This window comes from Monodon monoceros, unplaced genomic scaffold (genome assembly GCF_005190385.1).
Source record: "Monodon monoceros isolate NGI ecotype Baffin Bay Population unplaced genomic scaffold, NGI_Narwhal_1 Super_Scaffold_12, whole genome shotgun sequence".
Taxonomy (NCBI): domain Eukaryota; kingdom Metazoa; phylum Chordata; class Mammalia; order Artiodactyla; family Monodontidae; genus Monodon; species Monodon monoceros.
In genome coordinates, this window is record NW_021703768.1 from 65,436,575 (window position 1) to 65,464,034 (window position 27,460).

The 27,460-nt window shown below is 35.1% G+C and overlaps 1 protein-coding gene across 8 annotated transcripts in view; it reads left to right on the plus strand.

Moving 5' to 3' along the window:
• Positions 1 to 27,460, plus strand: part of ATG10 (autophagy related 10) — a 239,487-nt gene that overhangs the window by 56,744 nt on the left and 155,283 nt on the right. For all 8 annotated transcript variants that reach the window (XR_003792733.1, XR_003792732.1, XR_003792730.1 and 5 more), the window contains one exon: positions 648 to 755. Coding sequence is in view for 2 of the 8 variants with exons in the window: in XM_029217419.1 (XP_029073252.1) it covers positions 648 to 755 (108 nt within the window). In the remaining 6 variants the exon portion in view is untranslated. The remainder of the gene's footprint in view (positions 1 to 647; positions 756 to 27,460) is intronic.

Genomic DNA, 27,460 nt, shown 5'->3' on the forward strand with positions numbered 1-27,460 from the left:
GAGGGCAGAACTAGAACCAGTGAATTAAGGTTAAAGGGAAATATTTTAGTGCAATGTAGAACTAAACTTTCTCAATGAACAATGTGTCATATGCCAAAATGGAGGTGGTAGTCATGTAAGGGAGTGAAGTGCAGGTTCCTGGAAGTGCTTAGGAAGGTGCTGAATGATTACCTCTCTGGGACCTTTTAATGGAGATCTGCCCTTGAACAAGAAATTGAAATAGAGGGTCCCTTCTAGCTTCAAGATGCATGTCCTCCTAAAATTTCTATTTCTGTATATGCCATGAACATCAGTATTAATTATGTGACAAGATATTTCTATAAGTTTAGATATTTTTAAACAGATGCCAACCCATTGTGTTCTATGAATTCTATGCTTTGAAATGCTTGGGGAATAAAAGGGATTTAATCTAAGAGAAGAGGAAACATCATTAATAGGTATGAAAAGTAGGGGATTAAAATTTCTAATTATTGAGTACCTACTATGTACAGGGGTATTGGATGAGTTTCTTTATCCATATTATCTCATTTAATATACTTAGTTTTTCATTGCTCGGTTTGGAACTTACGAGATGCTGTAGATCTTAGAATGATGAGTTCTTACAGTAATTGGCATTTTCTTATGTATTGTTTGGTGATGGAACACAGGACTGTTCTGATGGCTACATGTGCAAAACACAGTTTCAAATTAAAAATGGGACTGCAGTGTCACATCGAGGAACATCTGCCCATGTACAAACATGTCTTCCCATGGAGGTGAGTGATTTAACATGTCATGCTTTCCTTTTCAGTCTTTGTAAAGTATAAAGTAAAAATTTAAATCTGATAAATAATATATTTTAAAAATTAACTGCCATCAGATCCTGGACCTGCTATAGGGGGAGAAGTGAACATCATTTGTAGGAGGTTATTTTCTATAATATTGAGAGCAGGAACTGTGGTAAAGTTAAGATTCACTCCGGATCTATACAGATTGTAGTAAGCCTTCACCCTTTTGGTTTCTCTTGCATCTAAAGACCACAGATGCCTTCCGTTGCCTGTTGATTTTTTCCCAGTAAAATCCCACCAGGATAATACAGGCGTATACCTCAGCTGCTTAATACCTGGATGGAGATCTCTTTACCTAGTCTGCCTTTAATTTTTCTCCTATGTCCTTTAAAATATGCTGGATCTGGGTCTCATTCCTTAGGCAACTTTAACCTTGACTTGAAAATCTTGCTAAATTAAAATTTAATAAGGTGCTAATAACGGCTTAATGGTTTTCTGGGATATTTTCAATTTTCTTTTTATCAAAATGCAAATAGCCTTATTGTACTTTATATTGTTAATAAAATTTTTTATATATCTATTGTAAAAATAAACAGTAGAGAAATATATTAAAAGAGTAAAAAACTCCCATATGTCCTTCAACTGGAGGTAACCACTATTAATATTTTAGTAAGTATCCTTATACATATTTCTGTCATACACACACATACATACTTGTGTTCTGCAATGAACAAGCATAGCATGGGTATCTTTTCATGTCAGTAGATGTAGATATCCATAGTTCTTTTTTAATATCTCCATTGCATTCTATCCTATGGATGCACCATAATTATGTGGAACCCATATTGAAGTAAAATACTTGAATTTTAAAATTGAGGGGCTTCCTTGGTGGCGCAGTGGTTGAGAGTCCGCCTGCCGATGCAGGGGACACGGGTTCGTGCCCCAGTCCAGGAAGATCCCGCATGCTGCGGAGCAGCTGGGCCCGTGAGTCATGGCCGCTGAGCCTGCGCGTCCGGAGCCTGTGCTCCGCAACAGGAGAGGCCACAACAGTGAGAGGCCTGCGTACCGCAAAAAAAAAAAAAAGAAAATTGAATCGGTGGGAATCTAATTGCTTTAACATAAAGAAAGAACTCTAATGCTTAGAATTCTGAGTATCCTGGTAAAATGGGAAAGGAGACTTTTTTGTGAAGGAAGAGTCCTTTCTTAGGACCTGTTAAATCAGTCCCCTTGGACAGTCCAGCACTAACCCCCTCTGCCTGTGTATGATGCTGGCCTGGAAGTAACTCTCGCCTGTACAGTTTAGTTTGCAAGTTATTCCTGAGGGTAGGTAATAAGGTAAGTGCCCCCGAGTAGGTGTTCAAATCTTGATTACTGTTTCCTGGTTCAAGTAACCAACATCCTATCTGAAGCCAAGCATGTTGGGAAGCTTTTCAGTTCATTATATATTAGCTTTAAAAAATGCACATGGAGATGATGATTTAAGAGATAAATTACTAGTTTTTGCCTAACAAGTTGTCAGACATTTGAAAAGCACTAAAAAGTGGTGTTGACAGTGTGAGGGAACTGACACTTTCTGGTTGATGTTTTAACTTTACAAAGTTTGAAGATGTGCACATACTATGAACAGTCTATTCCAATTCTAGGAATTTAGCTTCATAAAATATATTTTTTCAACATTTTTTATTTTCAACATTTCCCAACAAATTTCAAACACATATGAAAAAGTTGAAAGAATTTTGCAATGAACATCCGTGTACCCATCACCTGGATTCTACCATTAACATTTTGCTGTGCTTGCTGTATTACATATCCATCCCTGATTCATGTATCAATACATCTTCTTTTTTGATGCAGTACTTTTACATCAAAGTAAATTGCAGACAAATACTTATAAAATAATCAGAAATGTACACAAAGTTTTACATGCAAGTATATTCATTTTACCGTTATTTATAATAGGAAAAATAGAAACTAAAATGTTCAACAGCAGTGGATTAGTTACTTACAGCACATGTTTGTGATGGAGTTTGTGATTCAGTAGGTTTGGACTGGGGCCTGAGAATTTGCAATTCTAAGTTCCCATGTTATGCTGATGCTGCTGGTACAGGGACCACCACACTTTGAGAAACCACTGTAGTACTTTATAATACAATTCTTAGCATATTTGAGATGGTGTACAGCTGAGATGGTTAGCTAATATGATGTATGGTAGAGTTGATATTGCAATAATCTTGATGAGATAAAAAATGTCTTAGGTTGAGCCTGATATGGAGATTCCTGTTAAAGTGACTTATTAGGGATGTGTTCTTAGGAGAAAAAGAGTGCCAGAAGCAGGACAGAACAAGGGATAAAAGCTAAGGAAGATTGTGGTCTCACTAGAGACTAACTTTAGTCTGATCTCCTTGAAGCTCTGGAGTACAGATACCCAGAATTAGTCCTACTTTGTGTCCTTGAGGCTGACCTTTTGTACTCTGTAAGTTATTGGTTTGTCAGTCAATCACTGGCTGACGTAGAGATAGACATAGCTTCCCAAGCAAGATGGCTCCAGTATTACTGAGAAATTCTTCAGAGAAGGGGGCTGCTGTGTGTTATCAGCCAACAATTACACCGGCCTTAAGGGGACCTGGGTAGGGCACCAACAGCGTCTACTACCAAAGGGTAATCTGAAGCCAACAAAATGGCAGCTGTAGGGAAATTTATGTATAAGGTCTGCATTGACATGACAGAAATTTGTTTGAGAAAGAGCGAGTGATTTTAGTTGACCATAAGCTCAAGATAAGTGAAAAGAATGCCATGGATGCTAGAGAAAATAACTGGAACCTAAGCTACACTAATGAAAGCATTTATAAATGGATTCCAAATATTGACTGGGGACCCCTGGAGGGTCCCTGAAAGAGGGGCCCCTGGAGGGACCCCTTTCAAGGGGTCCACAAGGTCAAAACTATTTAACAATATTAAAGTATTATTTACATTTTTACTTCCATTCTCCCCGAGTTTTCCAGAGGCTACTATGTGTGATATTGCAACAGAATGAATGCAGAAATAGTTATAGGAATCCAGTTGTCTTTAATTGAGTCAGACATTAAAAATATTTGCAAAATGTAAAACAATACTGCTTTACTTACTCATTTATGTTATTTTGGAAAACATTTATTTTTCATAGAAATTTGCTGTTATATTGCTATGTATTTTTAAAGTGAATTAACAAATTTTTTAAAAAATTCAATTTTAATTTCTAATATAGTAAATATCCATATATATAACTCTCAAACAAAAGTTCCTTGGAATCCTCAATGAATTTTAAAAGTATAAAGGAGTACTGAGACCAGAAAGTTTAAAAATCACTGATCTAAAGGAAATATTACATTATTACATGTGAAGAGCAACATTGATAGCTAGAATGCATAATGAATGAATCCATAAATAATAGCTGAAAATAAATCATAAGTAGGGTTTATCCATTCAAAGAAGCATGCCGTGGGTGGGCTTGAAAATATATTATTATGAGGACTATTTGGGAGCTCCGAAGACCTAGGAAGGTTAGTTGTCTTAAGATATCTAGAAGGCTTTCCTGTGGAAGACAGAGTAGACTCATTTTGTTTCTGAGGATAGAATTAGTTTGTGTCTGGAAATTATTCTAGACAAGTCTCTCTACTGTCTAGAGTTGCCTACAGTGAAATTGGTCAACTTGCAAAGTTGTGAGTTCCCTTCCCTTTCATGGAGATGTTCAGCCACAGAGTAGATAACCCTTTCTCCATAACAGTAGCCACTGATGGAAATGTTCAGATGCTTCAAGCACCAGGCAGATGATGAGTGAGTGAAGCGGGGTGATGGGGAGTGGTGGGAGCCGTGGAGAAGTGGAGAGGGAATGGCTCATCCAAAGGGGTAGTAGAAATGCAGCTCCAGGTGGGTTTAATTGAAAAACAAACAAACTGTGCAGGCCAAATAAACTATGTGTATGGGTTCAAATGGTCCTTAGGCCACCAGTTTATAACCTAGCCTCTAATATTATAGAAAGGAGTCCTGCATTGTGTAGAAGACTGAGCCAGGGGACCTCTGAATTCTCTTTAGAATTTAAAGCCTGATCCATATCTGTATATCACATTTCCTATTTATTTGAAAGAATGCCTCTACTAATAGTTGCTTTAAAAAGATTTTTAAAAAAATTGGCCATGTATGAAGTGCGAAGTCAACTCACTTCTTTGTTCTAACCAGAACCGGCAGTCTTGACTGTAGAAGGGTAGCTGGATTCATGATTTTTATGCCTGTGAGTTTAAACCTTTAATAAACAGGATTTTAAAAATCAAAGTGAAATATAATGGAACATATAAGTGAAGTAATTTGTGAAAATCATAAACTATGTCTTTTTTGAATTTTTAAAATATAGTTTAAAATGATACTTGAAAGAGTGAGATGATATTCAGAAATCTACTAAATATATTGGGGTAACTTAGTTCTGGTTTTGGGGAGCAGGAGTTCTTATAGGTTAATCATTAGATAAGACATTTATTGTTGAGAGTAGTTTATATGATTTGCTTGTGACATTTCTGAGTTTGTGAAATAACAAGACTGGCAATTTTTGAACAAGATCTTTTCTTTACCAGTGACCAAGAGAAATTCATTGCCTCAATTTAAAATCTTATAAATGTAAGTGAATATTTTCAACAGGAGCCAACATAATCAACACTGGTTCTTGAATATCTTATTATATGTAACACTAATTTCTTTTTTTTTAAATTTTTATTTATTTATTTATTTATTTATGGCTGTGTTGGGTCTTCGTTGCTGCACACGGGCTTTCTCTAGTTGTGGCGAGCAGGGACTACTCTGTTGCGGTGCATGGGCTTCTCACTGCAATGGCTTCTCTTGTTGCGGAGTACAGGCTCTAGGCACACGGGCTTCAGTAGTTGTGGCATGCAGGCTCAGTAGTTGTGGCTCATGGGCTCTAGAGTGCAGGCTCAGTAGTTGTGGCACACGGGCTTTGTTGCTCTGCGGCATGTGGGATCTTCCCCGACCACGGCTCAAACCCGTGTCTCCTGCATTGGCAGGTGGATTCTTAATCACTGTGACACCAGGGTTAGTCCGTAACACTAATTTCTATAAATGGATGTTGGTGCTAATACTTCACTTTATCAATTTAGGACTTTTTGGATTTAACTGAAGACTTTTCTTAGAGAAATTAAGATATCATTTAACACTAGTGAAAAACATGATTTAACATGTTAAATGCTTTAACAAATATGAGCTTATTGTGGAAAGTCTTATCAAAGCCTTATTTACATAAATAAAACAATAGTTTGAGAATGGAAGTGGGAGCAAAGGCTCTATATTCGTGTTAGACAATTTTTTGAGGAAAATTAGTCATTAACCTTTAAAACTCATGTGAATATTATTGCAAAATAACTACTAAACTTTAAAAATATTTTGTGGGCTTCCCTGGTGGCACAGTGGTTGAGAACCCACCTGCCAATGCAGGGGACACGGTTTTGAGCCCTGTTCCGGGAAGATCCCCCATGCCACGGAGCAGCTAAGCCCGTGTACCACAGCTACTCAGCCTGCGCTCTAGAGCCTGCGAGCCACAACTACTGAGCCCGCGTGCCTAGAGCCCGTGCTCCACAACAAGAGAAGCTACTGCAATGAGAAGCCTGTGTACCTCAATGAAGAGTAGCCCACACTCGCCACAACTGGAGAAAAGCCCGCGTGCAGCAAAAAGATCCAACGCAGCCAAAAATAAATAAATAAGTAAATTTAAAAAATGTATTTTGTAAGGTTCTAAATTAACTCACTGGCCAATAAAGACTACAATGACTAGAATGAAGAAACAAGGTGTAAGTTTTTTTTTTATCATGTTTAACATTAAACTACTCTAAATAAAAGGAAACAATGAGATGAATATTCAACATGGATATTGATTGTTAATAATGAGTAGTAAAAATTATTAATGAATGCTTAGAAGAGGGAAACGCCTGAAAGTCCTTCCTGTAGAGCTAGCTTTTGTCTGACATTGCTTTGCGTTTTATTTTTATCTCTAACTTCTTCATTTATGAAATTCTGAATCATTTTCATAGAATAGAGATGGCCCAGTTTTTTCCCTTTGATTCATTCAATTTAGATACTCATAAATATTTATTTTAGGTTGGTCAGTTATTTTTTTATATTATTGAAGTTTGGATTCTTCTGTCTGAAGTTCCATTTCTTCCTTTTGATGAGGTATCAGAGATGGGTATTGAGAATATTTTATTTATTCGTTTACTATCTTCATTACTTTAAAGCCTGAGGTTACACCTTCAGATTAAATTTTTTAAAACTATGAAAATGATAGATTCATAAAAATAGTAATAGCATGCTACTGGAAAAAGGGATTTTTGTCCTAGGGCCTTGTAGTCCACTAACTGGGACTTGCCTTAGTCCAGGGCAGGTAGAATATTATAGGGAGCCCTGAACAAAAAACAACCTATCATAAATTCCCTGAAGCGTAAAGCTGAGAATCAGTAACAGGAGATGATCTCAATTGCCAAAAGAACATATTCAGAGATTGATGATCTTCTGATGTAACCAGGTCTTCAAATATACACATTTGCCCTAAGGATGTTATTAAGTGGCTTCTAGGATGAGTAATATTTTGTATGTCTGAAATAGACTCATATGTCAGAATATTGTGGGGTTTTTTTAATATATAATGGATAAATGACAAGCTACTGTTCTCAGTGTTAACAATTTCTCTGTAAAGCAACTGCTATTTTTAGACTGATGTATAGACATGTTGATAAATGTAAATGATGAGTAATAAGCATGATTACCACTAGTATTTGAAAATGTAATTATTAAAGTAATGCTAACATACCAGAAAGTCTGTTATATTTAATGTGTGTAGATGCAAATAAAAGTACCTGTAATAGTCAGTCAGTATTTATTTATTGATTTAATGAATCTAATGCTGATAGATAAGTGGATTTTTAAAGTAAATAACTATTAATACAGCAGACCCCAATCCCACAATACCATTTTTGTGTTTTTCTTGAGGTATTATGAAAATGTTCAAAGGCAAAGTAAATTTTAATTCTGTCTAATTTAGAGTGTAAATATATGCCACAGAGTAAGACGCATGCTCCGCAGCATGTGGGATTTTAGTTCCCTGATCAGGGGTCCCCTACATTGCAAGACAGATTCTCAACCACTGGACCACCAGGGAAGTCCTGGAAGCATGGAATCTTAACCACTGGACTGCCAGGGAAGTCCTCCTTAGTTAAGTTGAAAAGGTTAATTTGAAAAATATTTTCTGGGGCTTCCCTGGTGGCGCAGTGGTTGAGAGTCAGCCTGCCAATGCAGGGGACACGGGTTCGTGCCCCAGTCTGGGAAGATCCCACATGCCGCGGAGCGGCTGGGCCCGTGAGCCATGGCCGCTGAGCCTGCGCGTCTGGAGCCTGTGCTTCGCAATAGGAGAGGCCACAGCAGTGAGAAGCCCGCGTACCACAAAAAAAAAACAAACAACAACAATATATATATATATATATATATATATATTTTTTTTTTTTTCCTGGAGTGAAAGAAATGCCCATCAGCATAATATTCTATGCAGGGCTCAAAAAGTCTAAAGAAATTGAATGTTGAAATGGAAATGTGAAATATCATGGAAAACTGCAATCTTTGGATGTTTAAAAGATTGGGTTTTTTTTTTTTTTTTTTAGCTTGAATGAAATTAGCTACTTGGCAGGATTTTTTTTAAGTGTCAGATAAGGACTATTATATAGAATATTGTTTTACTACAAAATTATTGCCTAGAACTAAGGACATTCATATATGTAGATTGCTACTTATATAATTGGACCAGTATAGCTCCCAATATTTCTTTCACTAGTACCTGAAATGCTCCTATTAAGGAGGCTTTATTAAAAATGTGGATGGACTATTTTTACAGGGAGAGAACAAAACATTTTCAGACTGGAATAGTGGTTCTCAACCTTCCTCCTAGACTCTAAGCGCTGACCTGGTTAGATCACTTTGATCCCCACTGTGTCCTTAGCATCTAGCCCAGTGCCTGGCATATTAATGCCAGAAACTAATGTAGCCTGTATCTTGATTTTTCTGGATTTGAACTTTCTAAAATTCCCTTCTCTCTGAAATACTGTTAACTTACTAAAAGTCAGCAATGTTACAATAAATATTTTGTCATTATCAATTTTTTGTCTGTTTATTAAATGGTACTTATTAAATGAAGTGGCCAGTAATATTTCTTAAAGTTTATTTTTGTATTTACATGCCTAAGGGTGAAAAATAACTTTACATAAAATAAATGGAAATATCCAAGTATTGTCTGAAATCTGTTGTTTGTAGAAGTGCCAAGGTATATTAAGATGAAATTTCAATCACCAGTTATCCCAAAGGACCGAAAGTGACGTATTTGACAGAAGATCTTTTTCAAGAAAAGTTTGCCAGCTTCCACACTGGAGCTTTTACATATAAGATGATTGGTAGTTTAGCGTTCTTTTTTAAAAATAATAAACAAATGAGTATTTCAGGAAACCTCTGATAGACTGAATCAGGTGGAACTGATTTAATGTTATGGATAATTACATAATTAGTGCTGTAAAAAATAAACCATACCGTCTACTTGATGGACTGGAGCTGCTGTGAAGGAGGTATGTAATTATACAATCAGCATCCTCCTCCTATGCTGATTCTAGGTAATCCTTTTTCTTCCTTGTCTGAGAAGGGGCTTCCTGTCTTGTGTTTCTTGACGTTAATTTTAAATGAACAGAGCTGAGCATTGAGTAGTTTCCAGTCCCTTGATAAGTCTTTCCATGCTCCAGGTCTGAGTGAGAGCATCCTCTGAGACCAGTGGCTTTCAGACTTTTTTGATATATACCCACACTAAGAAATACATTTTACATCAGGACCCAGTACACTCCATACACACCTACCTGAAACCAAGGTTCATGAGAAACAATTTTTATTCTTTTTGATCTACCTACTTATTAATCTATTCTGCTCTATTTTGTTTTTTTAAAAATGCTGAAGTCCACCAGTTGACTTCAGAACCTCCTAACAGCTCATGACTCACATTTAGAAAATGTTAGTTAGATCCTTGATGATTGCTAATGTCAGTGGAAGGGATTCAGAGAGTAGCATAATGGGGCTGCCATGGGCTTTAGGTAGCAGGTGGTGTGGCATGGTTGAAAGAGCAAGGGCTTTGGAGTTGGGAAAATTTGGTTTTAAATCCCTACTTTTCCTCACTTTAACTGTGTACTTTGAACATGTTACTGAACCTCTTTGAGCCTCAAATCCCTCATCTGTAAACACAGATTCCAAATATTTGAGGGAGTCAGGAAGTGGGGAGTTGGGGGCTCTATATTAAATTATGTCATGGAAGAAAGCCCCTGACCGTTGCTGAGAAAGTGGTAGGTGCTTCATAAAGTTTATGTTCCTTTCCCCACTCTTTTTCAGTTTCAAACACCTCACCTGGGGAAGGGTGTGGTAATAACCCCTGCCTCACAGGGTGGTTGTGAGGATCACATAGGATAATGGGAGCCGAGGATTAACTAATGTTAATTTTTATCAGAGCATCCTTAAGGCAGCATCACTGTTTCAGAATAAATCTTTGTGCAAGTGGGATAGAGAGTCCTGCAAAGGTTAAGTGACAACACTAGAAAATAAAACTGGTTCTGAAATTCTGTATTATGACTTAGTAGCAAGGATGTTTTGAGATGTAGTGGTATTGCATGTGGATATTGGAGAACTGCTACCAAAACTGCCAAAGGATGATTTATAGTGCCTATTATAAATTACTATATACAAGTTGTTGCATTTTACATTATATATAGAATTTAAAGAAACTTAAAAATTATTCAGCAGAGGATTTTGCTTCATCAAGACCTGGAAAATGAACATCAGAAGACAACTAATTACCTATTGTATAATATTTCTGTCGTTCTCTTTACCTTAACAGGAATGCAGTATAATAATTTAATTGTGAGACATAGAAGAATGTAGCCTCCATCTCACAGCTTGAAATCTTGGGAGGAAGGAGAATTTTTATTGTATATTTGTATGTTTTTATAAAAGCACCTTCTTTACTTTAAAGGTGTTATAGTTTTTACTACTTCTAAGTTAGTTCATAACTTTGAAATGCTGTTTCCTCACTAGTTTTAATTTTTTATTTTCTTGCCTGAAAGAAAACTCCTTGGTTTTGATACTGTCTGTGCTTCTCTCTTCCATTCATCTTTTCTCTAGAATTTTACTGATGTTGTGATTATTTAGTGGTAACCTGGGCTTTGTTGGTTGCAGGGAAGGGACGTAAATCAGACAAGACAAGTATAAGACCATGACAGATACAAAGCATCTTTTCTATATCTCTTATTCTCCATGGTATTCAACTCTGGTTGTTCTGAAATATTTCACTCTCATTTTAGGCCTGTGCTGGTTGATTGCACTTAATTTCGGTTTCATTTCTATGTTTCCAGTACCTTACATTGTATTAGGAAATCACCTAACACTTTATGTTACGTTCAAATCACACTTATATTCAGAAGAGGTGTGGCTCCTTTAAGACAGAAGTACCTTTTTCTCTGCCAGAAAGCTCATTTGGGCTTAACCAAAAAGGGTTTCAATGTAAATTGAATATTGATAGAGAAGGGAGGTTAATTGGCCTTAGTAACTTGGTTGCTAAGGAAGCATTTTCCTGATTGGGAGGAAACTCCCCTGGGTATTCTACAGCTTCTTGTGGACCTAAGATGCTTTGTTTTATCTTACTTTCTGTTTCTGAGTTGGAAGAGGAAAGAGCAGAAAGCTATCATAGGAATGAAAAGCTGTGGGAAGCAGATGGTTGCTCTCTCTTCGCTACAGAAAGAGAGAGCTAAATACTGACTAGCAACAAGCCAATGCCAGCAAGGACTCTTTGTGTAAGGCAGACAGTTGGAAAATACTATGAAGGCAAGATATAAAGAGCTTGCATAGGAGGACATAGAGAGGTTAGACTAGGGTTTTTTCAGTGCCTGGAAACATGTAGGTGAGAGAAATTAAAGGGTATTTTTAATGGACATCCAACATCCATGTTAAATAGCAGGATTAAATGTTTTCTGTATGGCTGAGTTTATTAAGAGGAGTTATTTAGTTTGTATTTAGTTATTTGCATTTTGAAGGTTTTGTACTATATTGTATATTAAATTTAGTTATTCTGTAATTATTTTAATAAAGAATGTTTAGTTACAGACATCTCTGTTACTGTGTAGTTTATTGAATAGTAGTACTAAAAGTAACTTTGGAGTAAACAAATTACACATTTTTCATTGAAATATTATGTTTCAAAACAAAAATGCCTTTGAATATTGGTTATCCATATATGCTAAGCTTTAGGTAATACTTTAAGTAATTTGTGAAGTATTATTTCTGCATACTAAATTATGCTCCACTAACCTCAGTAAGTTAGTGCCTATATTTTTTTAAATTTCACTCTTTTAACTCACCACTTCATTCAACAAATATTTTTTAGTATCTACTGAGTGTTAGGCACTATGTTAAAGGATACCAAAAGGAATAAAACGCTCCTCAGAAGCAGTGACATACGTCTCAGGAAAGTTTAGAGAAGAATATTTTTTCTGGCATTTTATGGTTTGTGTTAGGTTTTTTAGGTTTTCTCCATAACTAGTATTGAATATTATTATTTGTACTGAACATTATTATTTAGTTTTTTATGATACTTTTAAATTGTAAAATTCTTTTAAATAGTATTATTTGGATCATTTTTATGGACATACTTAAAGAGACAACCAGAATTTCTTGGCTTCTCCTATAACCCTGAAGTGCTATAAGAGGATACATAAGTCCTCCTTGGGAACCTCTCTGGAATTTATCTTTAGTTTTTGTGGTGTAGTTCTTGTCCTGTGAGTGTGACTGGAAGATCTTAGAGAAAAAGCAAAATGTGATGATCCTTTTGAGGGCCTCTGATTATAATAATATTCTCAGAGAAGCTAGTTTAACATGTATTACTTAAATATAACCAGAGGGCTAAATATATGAGTGGTCATCAGTGATGAATTTTACATTGAAAGGTCAGACGAGATGACCAAGTAACAGACCAAATTGGACTCCTTCAGAAGAATAGTAATAGAATAATATGAAGAGTACTCAATGGTCCTCTTTCCTTTTTAATTTGGATGTATAGGTACATTCTGATAGTTAAAAATATATATGTGCTAAGCCTACATTTTCAGATTTATCTGCTACCTAATTTTAATCTTGCTTCACAATTCATTGGTTTAGGCTTTTTATAACCTTTGTAAGTTGGATTGTCTTTCAAAGATTTGAGGTTTAGTAAATGAAAGGTGTCATTAGGCATAAAGGAGAGCAACAAATATGAGATTCAATGTTAAAAGGTAAATATTTTATAGATTTTTGAGCAGAATGATGAATAAATGAGAAAAACTCGTGTATGTAATAATAATAATACTTAGTGACTCTTTGGATGTCACATTTATTTTAACTTAGTATTCATTAGTTTATAATAGGAGTATTGTTTATTTTTTTATAGTTGTGAAAGAGACTGCACTGAGCTGAGATTTAAAAAAATTGTTTTTTTTTTAAGAACTCAACTGCTTCTATTAAGATGAAGCTCAGCTAGTAAACTCATTAAGTAAGGACCCTAGGCAGTTCTCTAGCTGAGACTGAAAGCACGGTACTGTAGATATCTTTGCATTATCGCCATGAATGACCTTGAAGGAAGCCAGCACTTCATAAAGCAAAATCCTCTCTGTGCCACTTCATTCTGATTTGATTGATGCCTTAGAAAAAGCTGGAAGATTTCCTTTCCTTTATAGTGTGGGGCATATACTCCTTATACTTCATAGATTTTGCACTTGTCTGGAGTATTTTGTTGGCAGGTTCTTATGGGTTCTGATCTTTCACTGACTGCAGTACAAGTAAGCAGTGAAATCTCTCTCCTTTGATCAATTATTACTAGGGAGTAAGGTCTTGGTGCATTGGGATCATGGTTTTTAAGAATGGAAATATACTGACTTTCTAACTTGAGTGTAATACAGTCATTTTTCTTCCATCATAATCTTTGCAAGCATCTCAGTAGGTCGAAGGGTTTTAATACTGAGGTTTTATGATTTATATTATTCAAAGGATATAGATTCCTGTCTAGCCGCTATTCACTGTGCTTTCTTAGATTGATAGTTCCCCTTCCTTTTAGTTTTTTACTTTAATGTGCAATGAAAGTTTTAGTATACATTTTTATACTCAAAGAAGAAGGCACCAGAAATCTTAGAAGATAAAGTGATTATTTTGTCTCTTTGGAGTTCCTTGGTCATTTACTACATAAGAAATTATAAGTAAGGATCATACAAAAGTGCAGTCATTTATTTGTCTGCTCTCACCTTGCTGTAGGAACACCAGGAGGAAACTTTTCAATATTTTGGCTCTGAAAAGTGTGTAAAAGCTACATTAGGATCCTTGAAGCTAAGTATTTAGGGATTAACACATGCATTACATTGGGTGGGGGTGAAGCTAATACCAGCTTCAACCTGGTGTATTGCAGAGACCATTTAGAACCTTTTCCTCTCTACCAGGGAGCCTGGTCAGCCAGTGACTCCAAACCGCAGTGCCTCACTTTCCCTCTCTGAGATCTGAAACTGGTACTCCTGACCTACCTCTGCTAACCTGACTGAATTTTGCACCTTGCTTTGCTCATCTTTCTGCTTTTCTTTGTACTTGGTCCTGTGTGAATCTCCATTTATTTCTGAACTCAACCTTGTAAGTTGATTCGCATTCCTGGTCTCTTCCTTTGTTTCACAGTTTGCTTTGATGCTCCATGGTTCTGTCTGGACTAAGCCAGTCATTCAGTTTTCTTGATAAACTGCAAGTCCTGACCCCTAAACTTCTGTTTTATGAAGATAAAGGGGTACAATGAGACTGGCTTTTTTTCTAGACCTCTTGGCCACAATGATTTATAACAATCTATACATCCTGGAATTCAGTGAAGTGACTGTGTGAGAGTTTTTGAAGAAGGTAGTAAAAATATAAGAAATACAATTTAGGAATACCTAAACGCCTATTCTTTTATATCTTCTCATTTGTTGAACCCAGAAATATCTCAGTAAATAGGAACTCAGTCATGCTGAGTTTTTTTTTTTTCCTTCAATTACTTGATTAACATCATGTCTCAAGGGCAGCTTCATTCTGAAGACCCTCTTGAGAGTCTTTGAACATGCTTAATTTATTCTAAATTCCTTTTATAACATATTTTCTGACTGATGAACTTCTAGATTTTCTTTTAAAAGTGCATATGAGTGCATTGGGACTAAAATAAATTCTCAGCCTTTTATCCAACTGTTAGTACTTTTTCTTTCTTTCCTTCTTTTTTTTTTTTTTAACCAAGTTACTAAAATGGTTAGAAACTCATTCACCTTCATGAAATAGAACGCAAATTAAGAAGTTATGGAAGTCTTTAAGTCATTTTGAGTTTATTTTTGTGTATGGTGAGAGGGTGTATTCTAACTTCATTGATTTACATGCGGCTGTTCCAACTTTCCCAACACCACTTGCTGAAGAGACTGTGACATCATAAAACTCCTAGAAGAGATCATAGACAAAACATCCTCAGACATAAATTGTGCCAACGTTTTCTTAGGTCAGTCTCCCAAGGCAATGGAAATAAAACCAAAAATAAACAAATGGGACCTAATCAAACTTACAAGCTTTTACACAACAAAGGAAACCATAAACAAAATGAAAAGACAACCTACAGAATGGAAGAAAGTATTTGTAAACAATGCAACTGAAAAGGGCTTAATTTCCAAAATATACAAACAGCACATACAACTCAACAACAAAAAAACAACCCAATCAAAAAATGGATAGAAGACCTAAATAGACATTTCTCCAAAGAAGAAATACGAATAGCCAATAGGCACATGAAACGATGCTCAACAGCTCTAATTATTAGAGAAATGCAAATCAAAACTATCCTATGAGGTAGCACCTCACACCAGTCAGAATGGCCATCATTAAAAACTCTACGAATAAACGCTGGAGAGGATGTGGAAAAAAGGGAACCCTCCTACACTGTTGGAGGGAATGTAAGTTGGTACAGCCACTGTGGAAAACTGTATATATTGATAAGCTCCTCAGAAAAGTAAAAATAGAATTACCATATTATCCAGCAATCCCACTCCTGGGCATATCCAGACAAAACTTTAATTTGAAACGATATATGCACCCCTGTGTTCATAGCACAACATTCACAATAGCCAAGACATGGAAAGAACATGAGTGTCCATCGAAAGATGAATGGATAAAGGAGATGTGGTACATATATATAATGGAATACTGCTCAGCCATAAAAAGAACCAAGTAATGCCATTTGCAGCAACATGGATGCAACTACAGATTTTCATACTAAGTGAAGTAAGTCAGAAAGAGAAAGACAAATACCATGTGATATCACTTATATGTGGAATCTAAAATATGACACAAATGAATCCATTTACAAAACAGAAACAGACTCACGGACATAGAGAACAGACTTGTGGTTGCCAAAGGAGAGGAGGTTGAGGGAGGGATGGGGTGGGAGGTTGGGGTTAGCGTATGTAAGCTATTATATATGGAATGGATAAACAACAAGGTCCTACTGTATAGCACAGAGAACTAAATTCAATATCCTATGATAAACCATAATGGAAAATAATATTTAAAAAATGAATGTATATATATGTATAACGGAATCACTTTGCTATACAGCAGAACTTAACACAACATTGTAAATCAATTATATTTTTTTTCCTCTATAGTATTTTAATAGACTTCTTTTAGAGCAGTTTTAAGTTCACCACAAAATTGAATGGAAGGTACAGAGATTTCCCATATAGCCCCTGCCCCTGCACAAGTTATGGCCCATTATCAACATCCCCCAGCAGAGTGGTACATTTGTTACAGTTGATGAACCTACATTGACACATTGTGATCACCCAAAGTCCGTAGTTTACATTACAGTTCATTCTTGGTGCTGTACATTCTATGGGTTTAAACAAATGTATAATGACATGTATCCATCATCAACTATACTTCAATTAAAAAAAAAGTTATGGAAGACTGAGGTTTTACTAAGTAGAGATATATTCATAATTTTTACAGATAGTCACAATCAAGGTTTTTTTAGAAACCAATTTTGTAAACTAGGTATATAAAAAATTAGGGTAGAAAATTTTAAATTATTAATGATACATATAGAATGTAGAATTGCAATAAATACTCAATAAAGGTTTAAGAAATTGTTATTCCATTAAGCTAGCAAAAAAAAAAAAAAAAACATGGATAGTTGCGAAAACTCGGTAAGAAGTTTGAATAAGGTTTTTAAAAAAGGTTTTTCTGGGACTTCCCTGGTGGTCCAGTGGTAGAGAATCCGCCTTGCAATGCAGGGGATGCGGGTTTGATCCCTGGTCGGAGAACTAAGATCCCACTTACCGTGGGGCAACTAAGCCTGCGTGCCACAACTACGAAGCTTGTGCGCCACAACTACTGAGCTTGTGTGCCTCAACTAGAGAGCCCGCGTGCCACAAACTACAGAGCCCATGCACTCTGGAGCCTGTGCCACAACTAGAGAAGAGAAAAAAATCCCACACCACCACTAGAGAGAAACCCGCGGGTTGCAACGAAAGATCCCACATGCCGCAACAAAGATCCGGTGTACTGCAGCGAAGACCCGATGCAGCCAAAATAAAAATAAGATAAATAGAATATTTTTTTTAAAATAAAGGTTTTTCTAGTTTGTTCAAAAGCTATATTAAAGGACTATTGTATTTATTTCTAATTATTTTCTATTAGGCCCTCAAATACACTTAAAATGTTAAATTGTTTTATTTTTTTTTATGAAGTGATTGTTGGTTAATCACAATATGAATTTTGGGGTAATAAGGGATTAAAATGGATACTATGAGTTGGAATAAAAGCTTAAGACAGTAGATGCCAAACAGTTTTTAACTGGGTCAATGGTGGATTCAGTTCATGATGTTTATTGTATTTTTCACCAAACTATCATTTCCCATCACTCATCAATTCAATTTTCAATCTTTATTGAATAACTACTATGTACTATTTTGTATAGCGAAAAAATAATCAAGACATTATCTTGACTTTCAATAAATGTTTAAAAGCCACATATTTTAATAAATAATCTGAGTGGATTCTACAAAGAAAACGTTTTCTGCTGTATTACTGTTATTAATGCCAATTATAATTTCTAATATGAAATAATGGAATAAAATTAAAAGTGGCAATAGAATTAACAAAAATAAAACCATGAAAAACAACAATAGACAAAACAGTAATAGCTTATGATTGAAATAACATATGTATATTATAATTTTGTTTTGCATGTGCCTGAGTGATTATGTTTTAAGTATGTTTTGGTTCTATTATATATTGCTGCCTTAAAAACCACGTGCAAAATTTAGTGGCTTTAAGCAATAACTGAGGCTAGAGTCACTTGAAGGTTCAATTGAGCCGGATATCCAAGATGGTTTGAGGTGCCAAACACTCATGTGCAACTGGGATGACTGGAATAGTTGAGGCTGGCAGAGCATCTCTTTCTTTCTATGTGCTCTCTCCACGTGGCAGTCTTGGGCTTCCTCTAGCATGGCTGTTTCAGGGTAGTTAGATTTCTTAGCTGGTGGCCTTCTCTCCCAGAGAACATAGTCCAAGAGACTCTGGGCAGTTGAAGGACTTCTTATAACCTAGCCTTGGAAAGCATGCAGCATCACTTCCTCCACATTCTCTTGGGCAAAAGTGAGTCTCAGGGCAAGCTCAGATTCAAAGGTAGAAAACCACATAAGGGCATGTGTACACTCAGAAGGCATGGTTTATTGTGGGGGGAGAAGGAGAGAGGGGAAGGAGGAGAGATATCTTTAGAGATTAGCTATCACAATGTGAAATATTCATTCATAAGTGGACAATAATCATTTCACCATATTTTTGATATAATTTGTGTCAACATACTTCCAAAATTAAAAGTCACATTAATTTTATACATAACAGTATTTTATAGCCAAAATATACTTTCACCTGAAGATTAGTAAGAGATTTAGTTGCAATGAGAAAAATAAATCTTTTGAAAATAATTGCCTTAATGCTTTCATTTCAGTTTATGTTGAGTATGTCCTGGATACAAGGTACTGCCAAAGTCATTAGGGGAAAGATACAGGGAATTATAAGACCCTGTTTTATAAGACCCAGCACTCAAGCAACATTAGTTTTTGAGACAAGTTTTACCCATCAGGGGTCAAATAGTACTCCATAAGCACTGACAACTTTTCATGGAAGGGAGAGATAAACATTGTCTGAAATTATTTAGGAAGCCTTTATAAAAGACGTTCATAGGCCTTATATCCTGAAAACTACGAACCACTGATGAAAGAAATCAAAGAAAATCTAAATAAATGGAAAGATACACTGTGTTCACAGATTGGAAGGTTCAACATAGCAATGATATCAGTTCTTCCTATACATATATATATATATATATATAAATTATATATTATAATGTATTATTATTATATATAAATATATATGTTTACATAGTTCCTCTTAAATTTCCAGCAAGATTTATTGGGATATAGAAAATATTGTCCTAAAATTTATAGGAAAAGGCAACGGAACTAGAATAGCTAGAAGCACTTCTAAAAAGAAGAATAAGTGAGAGGAATCAGTCTACCTGATTTTAAGACTTCTTATGTCAACACAGTAATCAGATTGTGTGGTATTTGTGGTGGGACAGACACATAGAGCAATGGAATAGAGCAGAGAATCCAGAACTAGACGCACATAAATATGTCCAGCTCATTTTTGACAAAAGTGCATAAACAATTCAACTGAGGAGAGATAGCCATTTAAATAAATGGGGCTGGAGCAATTTGGACGTCCACAGGCAAAAAATGAACCCTTACCTAAGTCTCACATCTTATACAAAAGTAACCCAAAATGGATCATGGACTTAAAGACAAAATATAAAACATATAAAGCTTTTAGGAAGAAAGTAAGAGAATCTTTGGGATCTAGAACTAGGCAAAGAATTTGACTTGAGACCAAAAGCACAATGCATAAAAAGAAAAATTGATAACTTGGACTTCCTTGAACTTTAAAACATTTGCTCTGCAAAAGACCCAGTTAAGAAGATGAAAAGAGAAGTCACAGAGTGGGAGAAGATATTTATAAACTACATATCCAACAAAGGACTACTATTGAGAATATATAAAGAACTCTCAAAACTTAACAAACAGTCCAATAGAAAATAGGCAAAAGACATGAAGAGTCACCAGAGAGGATATACAAATGACAAGCAAATGAAAAGATACTTAACATTAGTAGCCTTTAGAGAAATGCATTACACACCTATCAAAATGGCTAAAATAATAATAATTTAAAAATGGTTATAATACCAAATGCTAGCAAGGATGCAGAGAAAACAGAATCACTCAAATGTCATTGGTTGGAATGTAACATGCTATAACCACTCTGGAAAAAGTTTGGCAGTCTCTTAGAAAAATTAAACATGCAACTACCGTATGACACAACAATTACACTCCTAGGCTTATCCCAGAGAAATGAAAATTTATGCTCATACAGAATCATACACAAATTTTTAATAATAGTTTTATTTGTAATAACCAAAACCTGAAACAACCCAGATGTTCTTTAATGGGTGAATGATTAAACAAACTGTGGTACGTCTTATACTCTGGAATACTACTCAGCAATAAAAATCAGCAAAGTATTGATACACATAGCAACCTGGATGAATCACCAGAGGACTATGCTGAATGAATAAAACCAATTTCAAAGGTTACATAATTTATGATTCCTCTTATATAACATTCTTAAAGTGATAAAATTATAGATTGGAGAACAAAAAACTGATTGCCAGGGTTAAGGAGAAGATGGGGTAGCAGGGAGATGAGTGTCACAAGGGATCTTTGTTATGATGGAAATGCTCTGTATCTTGACTGTATCAATGTCAATATCCTTGTTTTAATTTTGCACAATAGTTTTGCAAGATGTAACCACTGGGGGAAATTGGGTAAAGGATCTGTATTACTTCTTACAATACATGCTTATCTTACATGTGTGTTTATAATTACCTTGAGATTAAAAGTTTAATTAAAAAAGATTTTAGATTTCAAAGCCAATAACGGGGAAAATGAAGGTACTTTTTAATATAATTAGAAAAATCCTACTTCTTCAATACAGGTGATTTCCATAATCTATTAGAAAAATCCAATGAAAGAACAAATTACACAAGTGTGATAAGCTCTTAAACATCTTAGAGATTTTAGTATATTTTGGAAAGAGGATACTTATTGACTGAGGTGTATTGATGTGATTTCAAGCAACAGGACCAAATCAACTGGAGCAATACTAGCAATGTGGGACATTTTTTGGCAGGCTATCTTTTCTAGGGACCCCATTTAGAAATCAGCTTCTTTGCTATTTCTACCTTTTTTAAGCTTTTTTCCTTACTCCAATTCAGTGGCTTTCATGAAACTTGCAGGAGACCTGCATGTTGACAAAGTCCTACCTGGAATTTAACAAGATCTGGGTTTTTTTGCCATATTTTTCTAATGTGGAAAAAATTGACTTGAATTTTATCCCATAGTTGTAGGTAGCAGTGAAGTCTTTTCAAGAAGCATTTTCTGTTGGATTAGAGCTGACTTAAGGTCATTTGGTTAATACATAGTCAGGGAGCTGTAGAAACCACATTACAAGACCAGGGTTAATTAGTACCAGCAAAATCATATTACAGTCAATATAATCTAAAAAGCTTTCTGAATAATAAGACTATTTCCATGACAAAATGTTGGAAAACATATGTTTCTGATTTTCTTCTTGAAATGTAGAAAAATAATATTTATAATAAAGTATGCATATACATACTTAAAATGGAAATATGAAATTTTTGTATTTATGAAACACTACCAATTTGGCTTAATAGCTTCTGTATTTGAAGGTGGGTTTGACATTTTTCTTTTGGATTTGTCTCATTATGGTGTCCTCAAAATTTAATATACAGTAAAAGTAGCATTCAAATCAATGGAGGAAAATGGTTATTTATTAAATGTTGTCAGGATAACCAGATACCTATTTGGAAAAAAGATTGGATACCATCTTCCTATCATATGTCAAAACAAATTGAACTGCTAAATGTACAAATTCAAGTATTAAAGCCCTAGAGGAAAATATAGGTTTATATTTTTATAATATGAAGTGGCAAGGGCTTTCTAAACATGACAGTAATAACCAAAAAATGTGTGTTTCTGATATTTATTTTTCTACAATAAACCATCCCCAAACTTAACAGCTTAAACCAACAATGATTTATTATTTCTCAAGATTCTGTAGATTGGTTAAGTTATTCTTCCATGGGTCTCACCTCTCACCAGATATAAGGCTTTTTTTATCTGGTGGCTGTGACCTCTCCCTCCCTGTAGTGTCTTATTCAGTTGTCTAGCCCAAGCTTCTTTACATGGTGGCTGGGTCTTGAGAAAGTGAAGGCAGAAGCTATGAAGCTTGTTCTAGACTCTAGAACTCATATTCACTTCTGCCACATTTTCTTGGTCAGAACAAATTGCCAGGTCAGCCAGATAAAAGGGGGTGAATAAATAGGCTCTGCCTCTTGAGCAGCAATATCACAATGCAAAGAGATGCAGACATAATGAAGCATAATTCATTGGGAACCATTATTATAATCATCTCCCTCAGAATCTCTTGCTATCTAAACACTCTGCCTAAAAACAGGAACAAAGTAGATCTGGTTAAAGTTTTGGATAAATCTCTTACTCTTGTTCAGCTACTTGCTGTCTGAAACTTAAGATCTAAATAGATTTGGATAATCTGGTGACCTTGCTGTCTGCATTTGCCAACTATATATGCACTATCCTAACTTGGAAATCTCATAGCTTTATCACTGGCTTTAAGCAATTTGATTATGATGTGCCTTGGTATAGTCTTCTTCATGTTTCCTGTGCTTCAGTTTTATTGAGCTTGGATATATGGGTTTATACCTGTATAAATATTTATATGCCACCCGCTCCACCATTCCTTTCCTTCAGGGACTGCAATTACATATATATTAGTCTACTTGAAGTTTCCCCACGGCTCACCAATGCTCTGTTTATTTTTTTATTTAGTCTTCGTCCCTCTGTTTCATTTTGGATAGACTTACTGCTCTGTCTTCAAGTTTGCCAGTCATTTTTTCTGCAATGACTAGTCTTTCTTTAATTCTTTCTTAGACATTGTAGTTTTCATCTGTAGAAGTTTGGTTTGGATCTTTTTTTATATCTTCAGTGTTTCTGCTTAACATGTTCAGTCTTCTAGCTCAGGGGATGACAAATAAGAGCTCATGAGCCAAATCTGTCCTAGCAAATTTGTTTTGTAAATAAAGTTTTATTGGAATACAGCCATGCCTATTTGTTAACCCATTGCTTATGGCTGCTTTTTGCATTACAATAACTGAGTTGAGTAGTTTTAACAGATTCTATGCAAGCCTACATTTCTTACTATTAGGCCCTTTATAGAATAAAAAATGCTGACCTCTGTGCTTCCTGAATATATGGGATACCATTATAATCACTGTTTTACTATGTTTATCTACTAATTCTACCACTGATGTCATTTCTGAGTCAGTTTCAATTGATTGATCTTTCCTTTCATTACTGTTTTGTATTTTTCTGCTTCTTTGCATGCCTGGTAATTTTTGATTAGATGCCAGATATTGGTGGGATGTTGAGTGCTGGATATTTTTGTATTCCTATAAATATTCTTCAGCTTTGTTTTGGGATACAGTTAGGTTTTCTGAAGGCAGTTTGATTCTTTTCAAGTCTGACTGTTAAGCTTTGTTTGTTAAGTGGGACCAGAGCAGCCTTTTGTCTAGGGCTAATTTTACCCGTCACTGAGGCATAGCTCCTCTGAGGAATTTATCCAATGCCTCAAGAATTATGACTAGTAGGAACCTGAATTATTTCCAGCTCTATGCAAATGTCAGCTATTGTTTCCACCAATCCTTTTGGATGGTTGTTTTCTTGACCTGTGTTGTTTCCTCATACACATAAGCTAATCCGTACTTAGCTGAAGATGAGAGAGACTTCTTTTTCTGTGTAACTCTCTCCTCTCTGATTCTTTGCCCTGCAAACTTTTAATGTGCTTGGCCTCCCGGATTCCCAGTTCTATCTCCTTAACTTGAAACCTTTTGGGCTCTGCCTGGGTTATGGCTCTGTCCTGTGGCCCGAAAAATCTCTCTTGGCAATAAGCTGGGGCAATCTTAGAGCTTACTTTGTTTCCCATATTTCAGGGATCACTGTCTTTTGTTGCCTGATGTCCAATGTCTTGATGAATCATTCTTTCATATAATTTGTCCAGTTTTTGAGTTGTTTCAGGTGGCAAGATAAATCTCTTCCCTGTTACTTCCTCTTGGCTGAAATGGTCTTCAGAAACCTAGTAACTTTAGATGGCAAGTAACATTTGTATTTTACTATATTAAAAACAAATAATATTGTAGAGGATACTGTAAACTAAGTTGAAAGACAAGGTTACAAACTGGGAAAACTATTTGCAGTTATTGTGCCCTCCTAAGCATTGAGAGCTCCAATATAGAAGCAAGTCTCGTAAATCAATAAGAAAAAGATGAACACTCCCAATAGGAAAATGGAAAAGGGTATTTTTGTTTGTTTATTTACTTTTGTTAGTGGGCAGTTGATAAAAGAAGAAATGAAAATGACCAATAAATACATGAAAAAATTTCTGTCACAATGCTAATCAAAGAGATACTAATTGAAATAACCAAGAGATACCATTTTTCACCTGTCATATTCTTAAGGAAGATAACAAATGATGATACACATGGATAGCAAAATAGGTACTAATACACGTAGGTAAGAATGTAAATTGTCACAATTTTCTTGGAATGCAGTCTGATAATATGTATGAAAATTTAAAACAGTTACTTGATTTAGTGATTCCAAATCTAGGTGCTTATCCTAAACAAATATTCCTGCAAGTTTGTAAAAAAAAATTATTGTAGAATCACCAATAAAAACTAAAAATAACTTGAATGCCAATTATTAGTCAAATAGTTAATCTTTATATGTGCAATTATTTTTATTTTTTAATTCTACAATAATTATCTTTACTATTTTTTGCAGTTATTTCTTCAGTGGTTAAATATATGTATGTATATACATTCAGGGTATCACTATTCTTTCATTGTAAACAATGAAGTAAATATATGTTTATTAACACAAAAAGATGTCTTCAACATGTTAAGTGAAAAAGGCAGGTTATGAACTAGTACGTATAGATGATATCTGGGAAATATACACATACAAACATACATGTATATACACGTACAATATTTCTTTGAAATGTAGAATTACAGGGAATTTTTATTTTTTAGTTTCTCATTCTTATATATTTTAATTTTTCAAAATAATAAGCATGTAAATAATGAGCTTGTACACTCAGGAAAAAAAATGCTCTTTCTATATTTTAAACAGGAAGATATCAGAAAGGAAACCTTCACAGAGAAGCCTTAGAAGGTTCCAAGAAACCGGGTTGTAAAATGGAAATGAGACCTGTGATTTGTCAGTTGGTAGATCTGGTTAGTAGAAAAAGCAGGACCCAAGTTTGAGTCCTGGCTCTTTCCTTTATAGGTGGGGTGATTGTGGGCAAATTACTAAACATCTCTAATAGTTTTTAAAGTCTTTATTTTCAAATGTAATATATCATATAATTATTATATTTATGTCACAGGTAATAAAAAGTGCTCAGCAAAGAGTAGTTTATTAAATTTTTAAAATATAAAATAAGGGAATGAGAATAGTTTTTACCAGGCATAAAATCTATTCGGATGATGGGATGAGTTTATTATTATCATGCTGCAATTAGCAAATACTAATTATCTCTGTATGAGAGCTGCTATCTTTAATTTCAATTAAGCTCAATTTTTGTCTAAAATACGATCTTCAATTAAGAGAATCACAGAGTATTTTGTTTCATTTCATTTTAGCCAGGAGTGGTGTCTGTACTTACAGCTGGTAGTTCCTCTTGTCCTATCTTTCCTCAGTGTGCCACAGCCCACCGTGGCTCCTAGTTCTGGCTGGGGAGAGATGGCTTTAGGCAGGAGGTGCAAAGACTTATATTACTGCTGAAGAAGTGGGCCAAGTGACTTGGTACCCTTCCTCCTGGGGATCTCTCTGCCTTCTCTCTGTTTCTAACCACTCCTTCACTCCTAGAGATAGGCTGGCTCTGAAGAACAAGAGGAACCTTGTGTTTCTTGAAACGAGGTGTATTACTTTAGTAGGAAAATTAATAGACATTAATGATTTGAACTCTTCAAATAAAAAACATTTCTTTACCCTTATGCAGCCTTATGACAGCCCAGCTTTAGAGACTTTACAGAGGCAAGAATTCTATCAGTTTCTTTCCTTTCACTTAAATATAGTTTCTTGCCACTAATATTGTGAAATAAGAATCAATGTTTATTTCCAAAGACATTACTAATCTTTTAAATGAAAACACTGGCACATCAGTTATCACATGGATGTTGTTTTATAGTCAAATAAAGACTCGTAAAGCCTCAGTTCTACGGTCTTTCTGGGTTTGAAATATTTTTATGCACTGCTGTGAGAAGAGCAGGTGCACTCACACATCTATTTCTAAGATTTGTCTATTTTATCAGGTGATTTGGGTTTAAAATTTCTGCAGATGTCAATTTCAGTCATTTTTGCTGTTAGTAGAGCAGCTTAGAAGTTAGCTCTTGTAAGTCTAGCTTCATATTTATTTTAGAACAACTTATACCTGTAACCTATTTTATCTCTCAGATATGTTTCCCATGGAGTGACTTAAATCCAAAGTTAGCTCAAAATGGAACCCTCCCCCTATTGGAATATTGCTGTTTCAATATTTTGCAGTCTTTTCTAGTCCATGGTATCAACATTGCTTTGCAGTTTCTTTTGCTGCCCTCTAGCCCTTTGGCTTCACCCTCCATTATTGTATTTCCTTGATGAGTGCCTGTGTCAGGCTCTGAGGTGTTAAGGGGAGGGCGCCATAGGTTGTGGGCTAACTATGCCGGCTTTATTATTCAAGTCTTGAGAGCTTATAATGGGGCCCGTCTATCCAAAATATTACAAAATTTGTTTGCTGTTGTTAGTATCCTAGTGAGACGTGGGGGCAAGCCTGGTAACTTAGCATTTCATCCTAAAGTAAAAGTCTCTATGAACACATTATGTAGAATAATGCCCTTACTTAACAAAAGAAATCACTAATTAGTAACTTCATATACTTTCTATACCGTGCTCTGCTACACTCCACTGCCCCAATTTTCTTGATAACATCATCTGATCAAATAATACCTTCTACCCCTGTCTTTCATGTTTATATTATTATATATTTTTTTCTTAAACTACCTAAAAGAAATAATTATAAAGAGATACCTATGAATTACCTACAAAGAAATATCTTCTGAGTTACCTCAAGGTTAAGGTAAATTAGCTGCATTTACTTAGTAGTTGTGTATGCTTTTTGAAGCAATAACATAATCTATTTTTAACTTTAGCAAAAGTAAATCCTCTGCAAAATTATAGTTAGTTATATCTAAAATATCTTAAATTGTTATGTGTTTTGTAAAACAATTTTCGGTCTACCTTGCTTTTTTT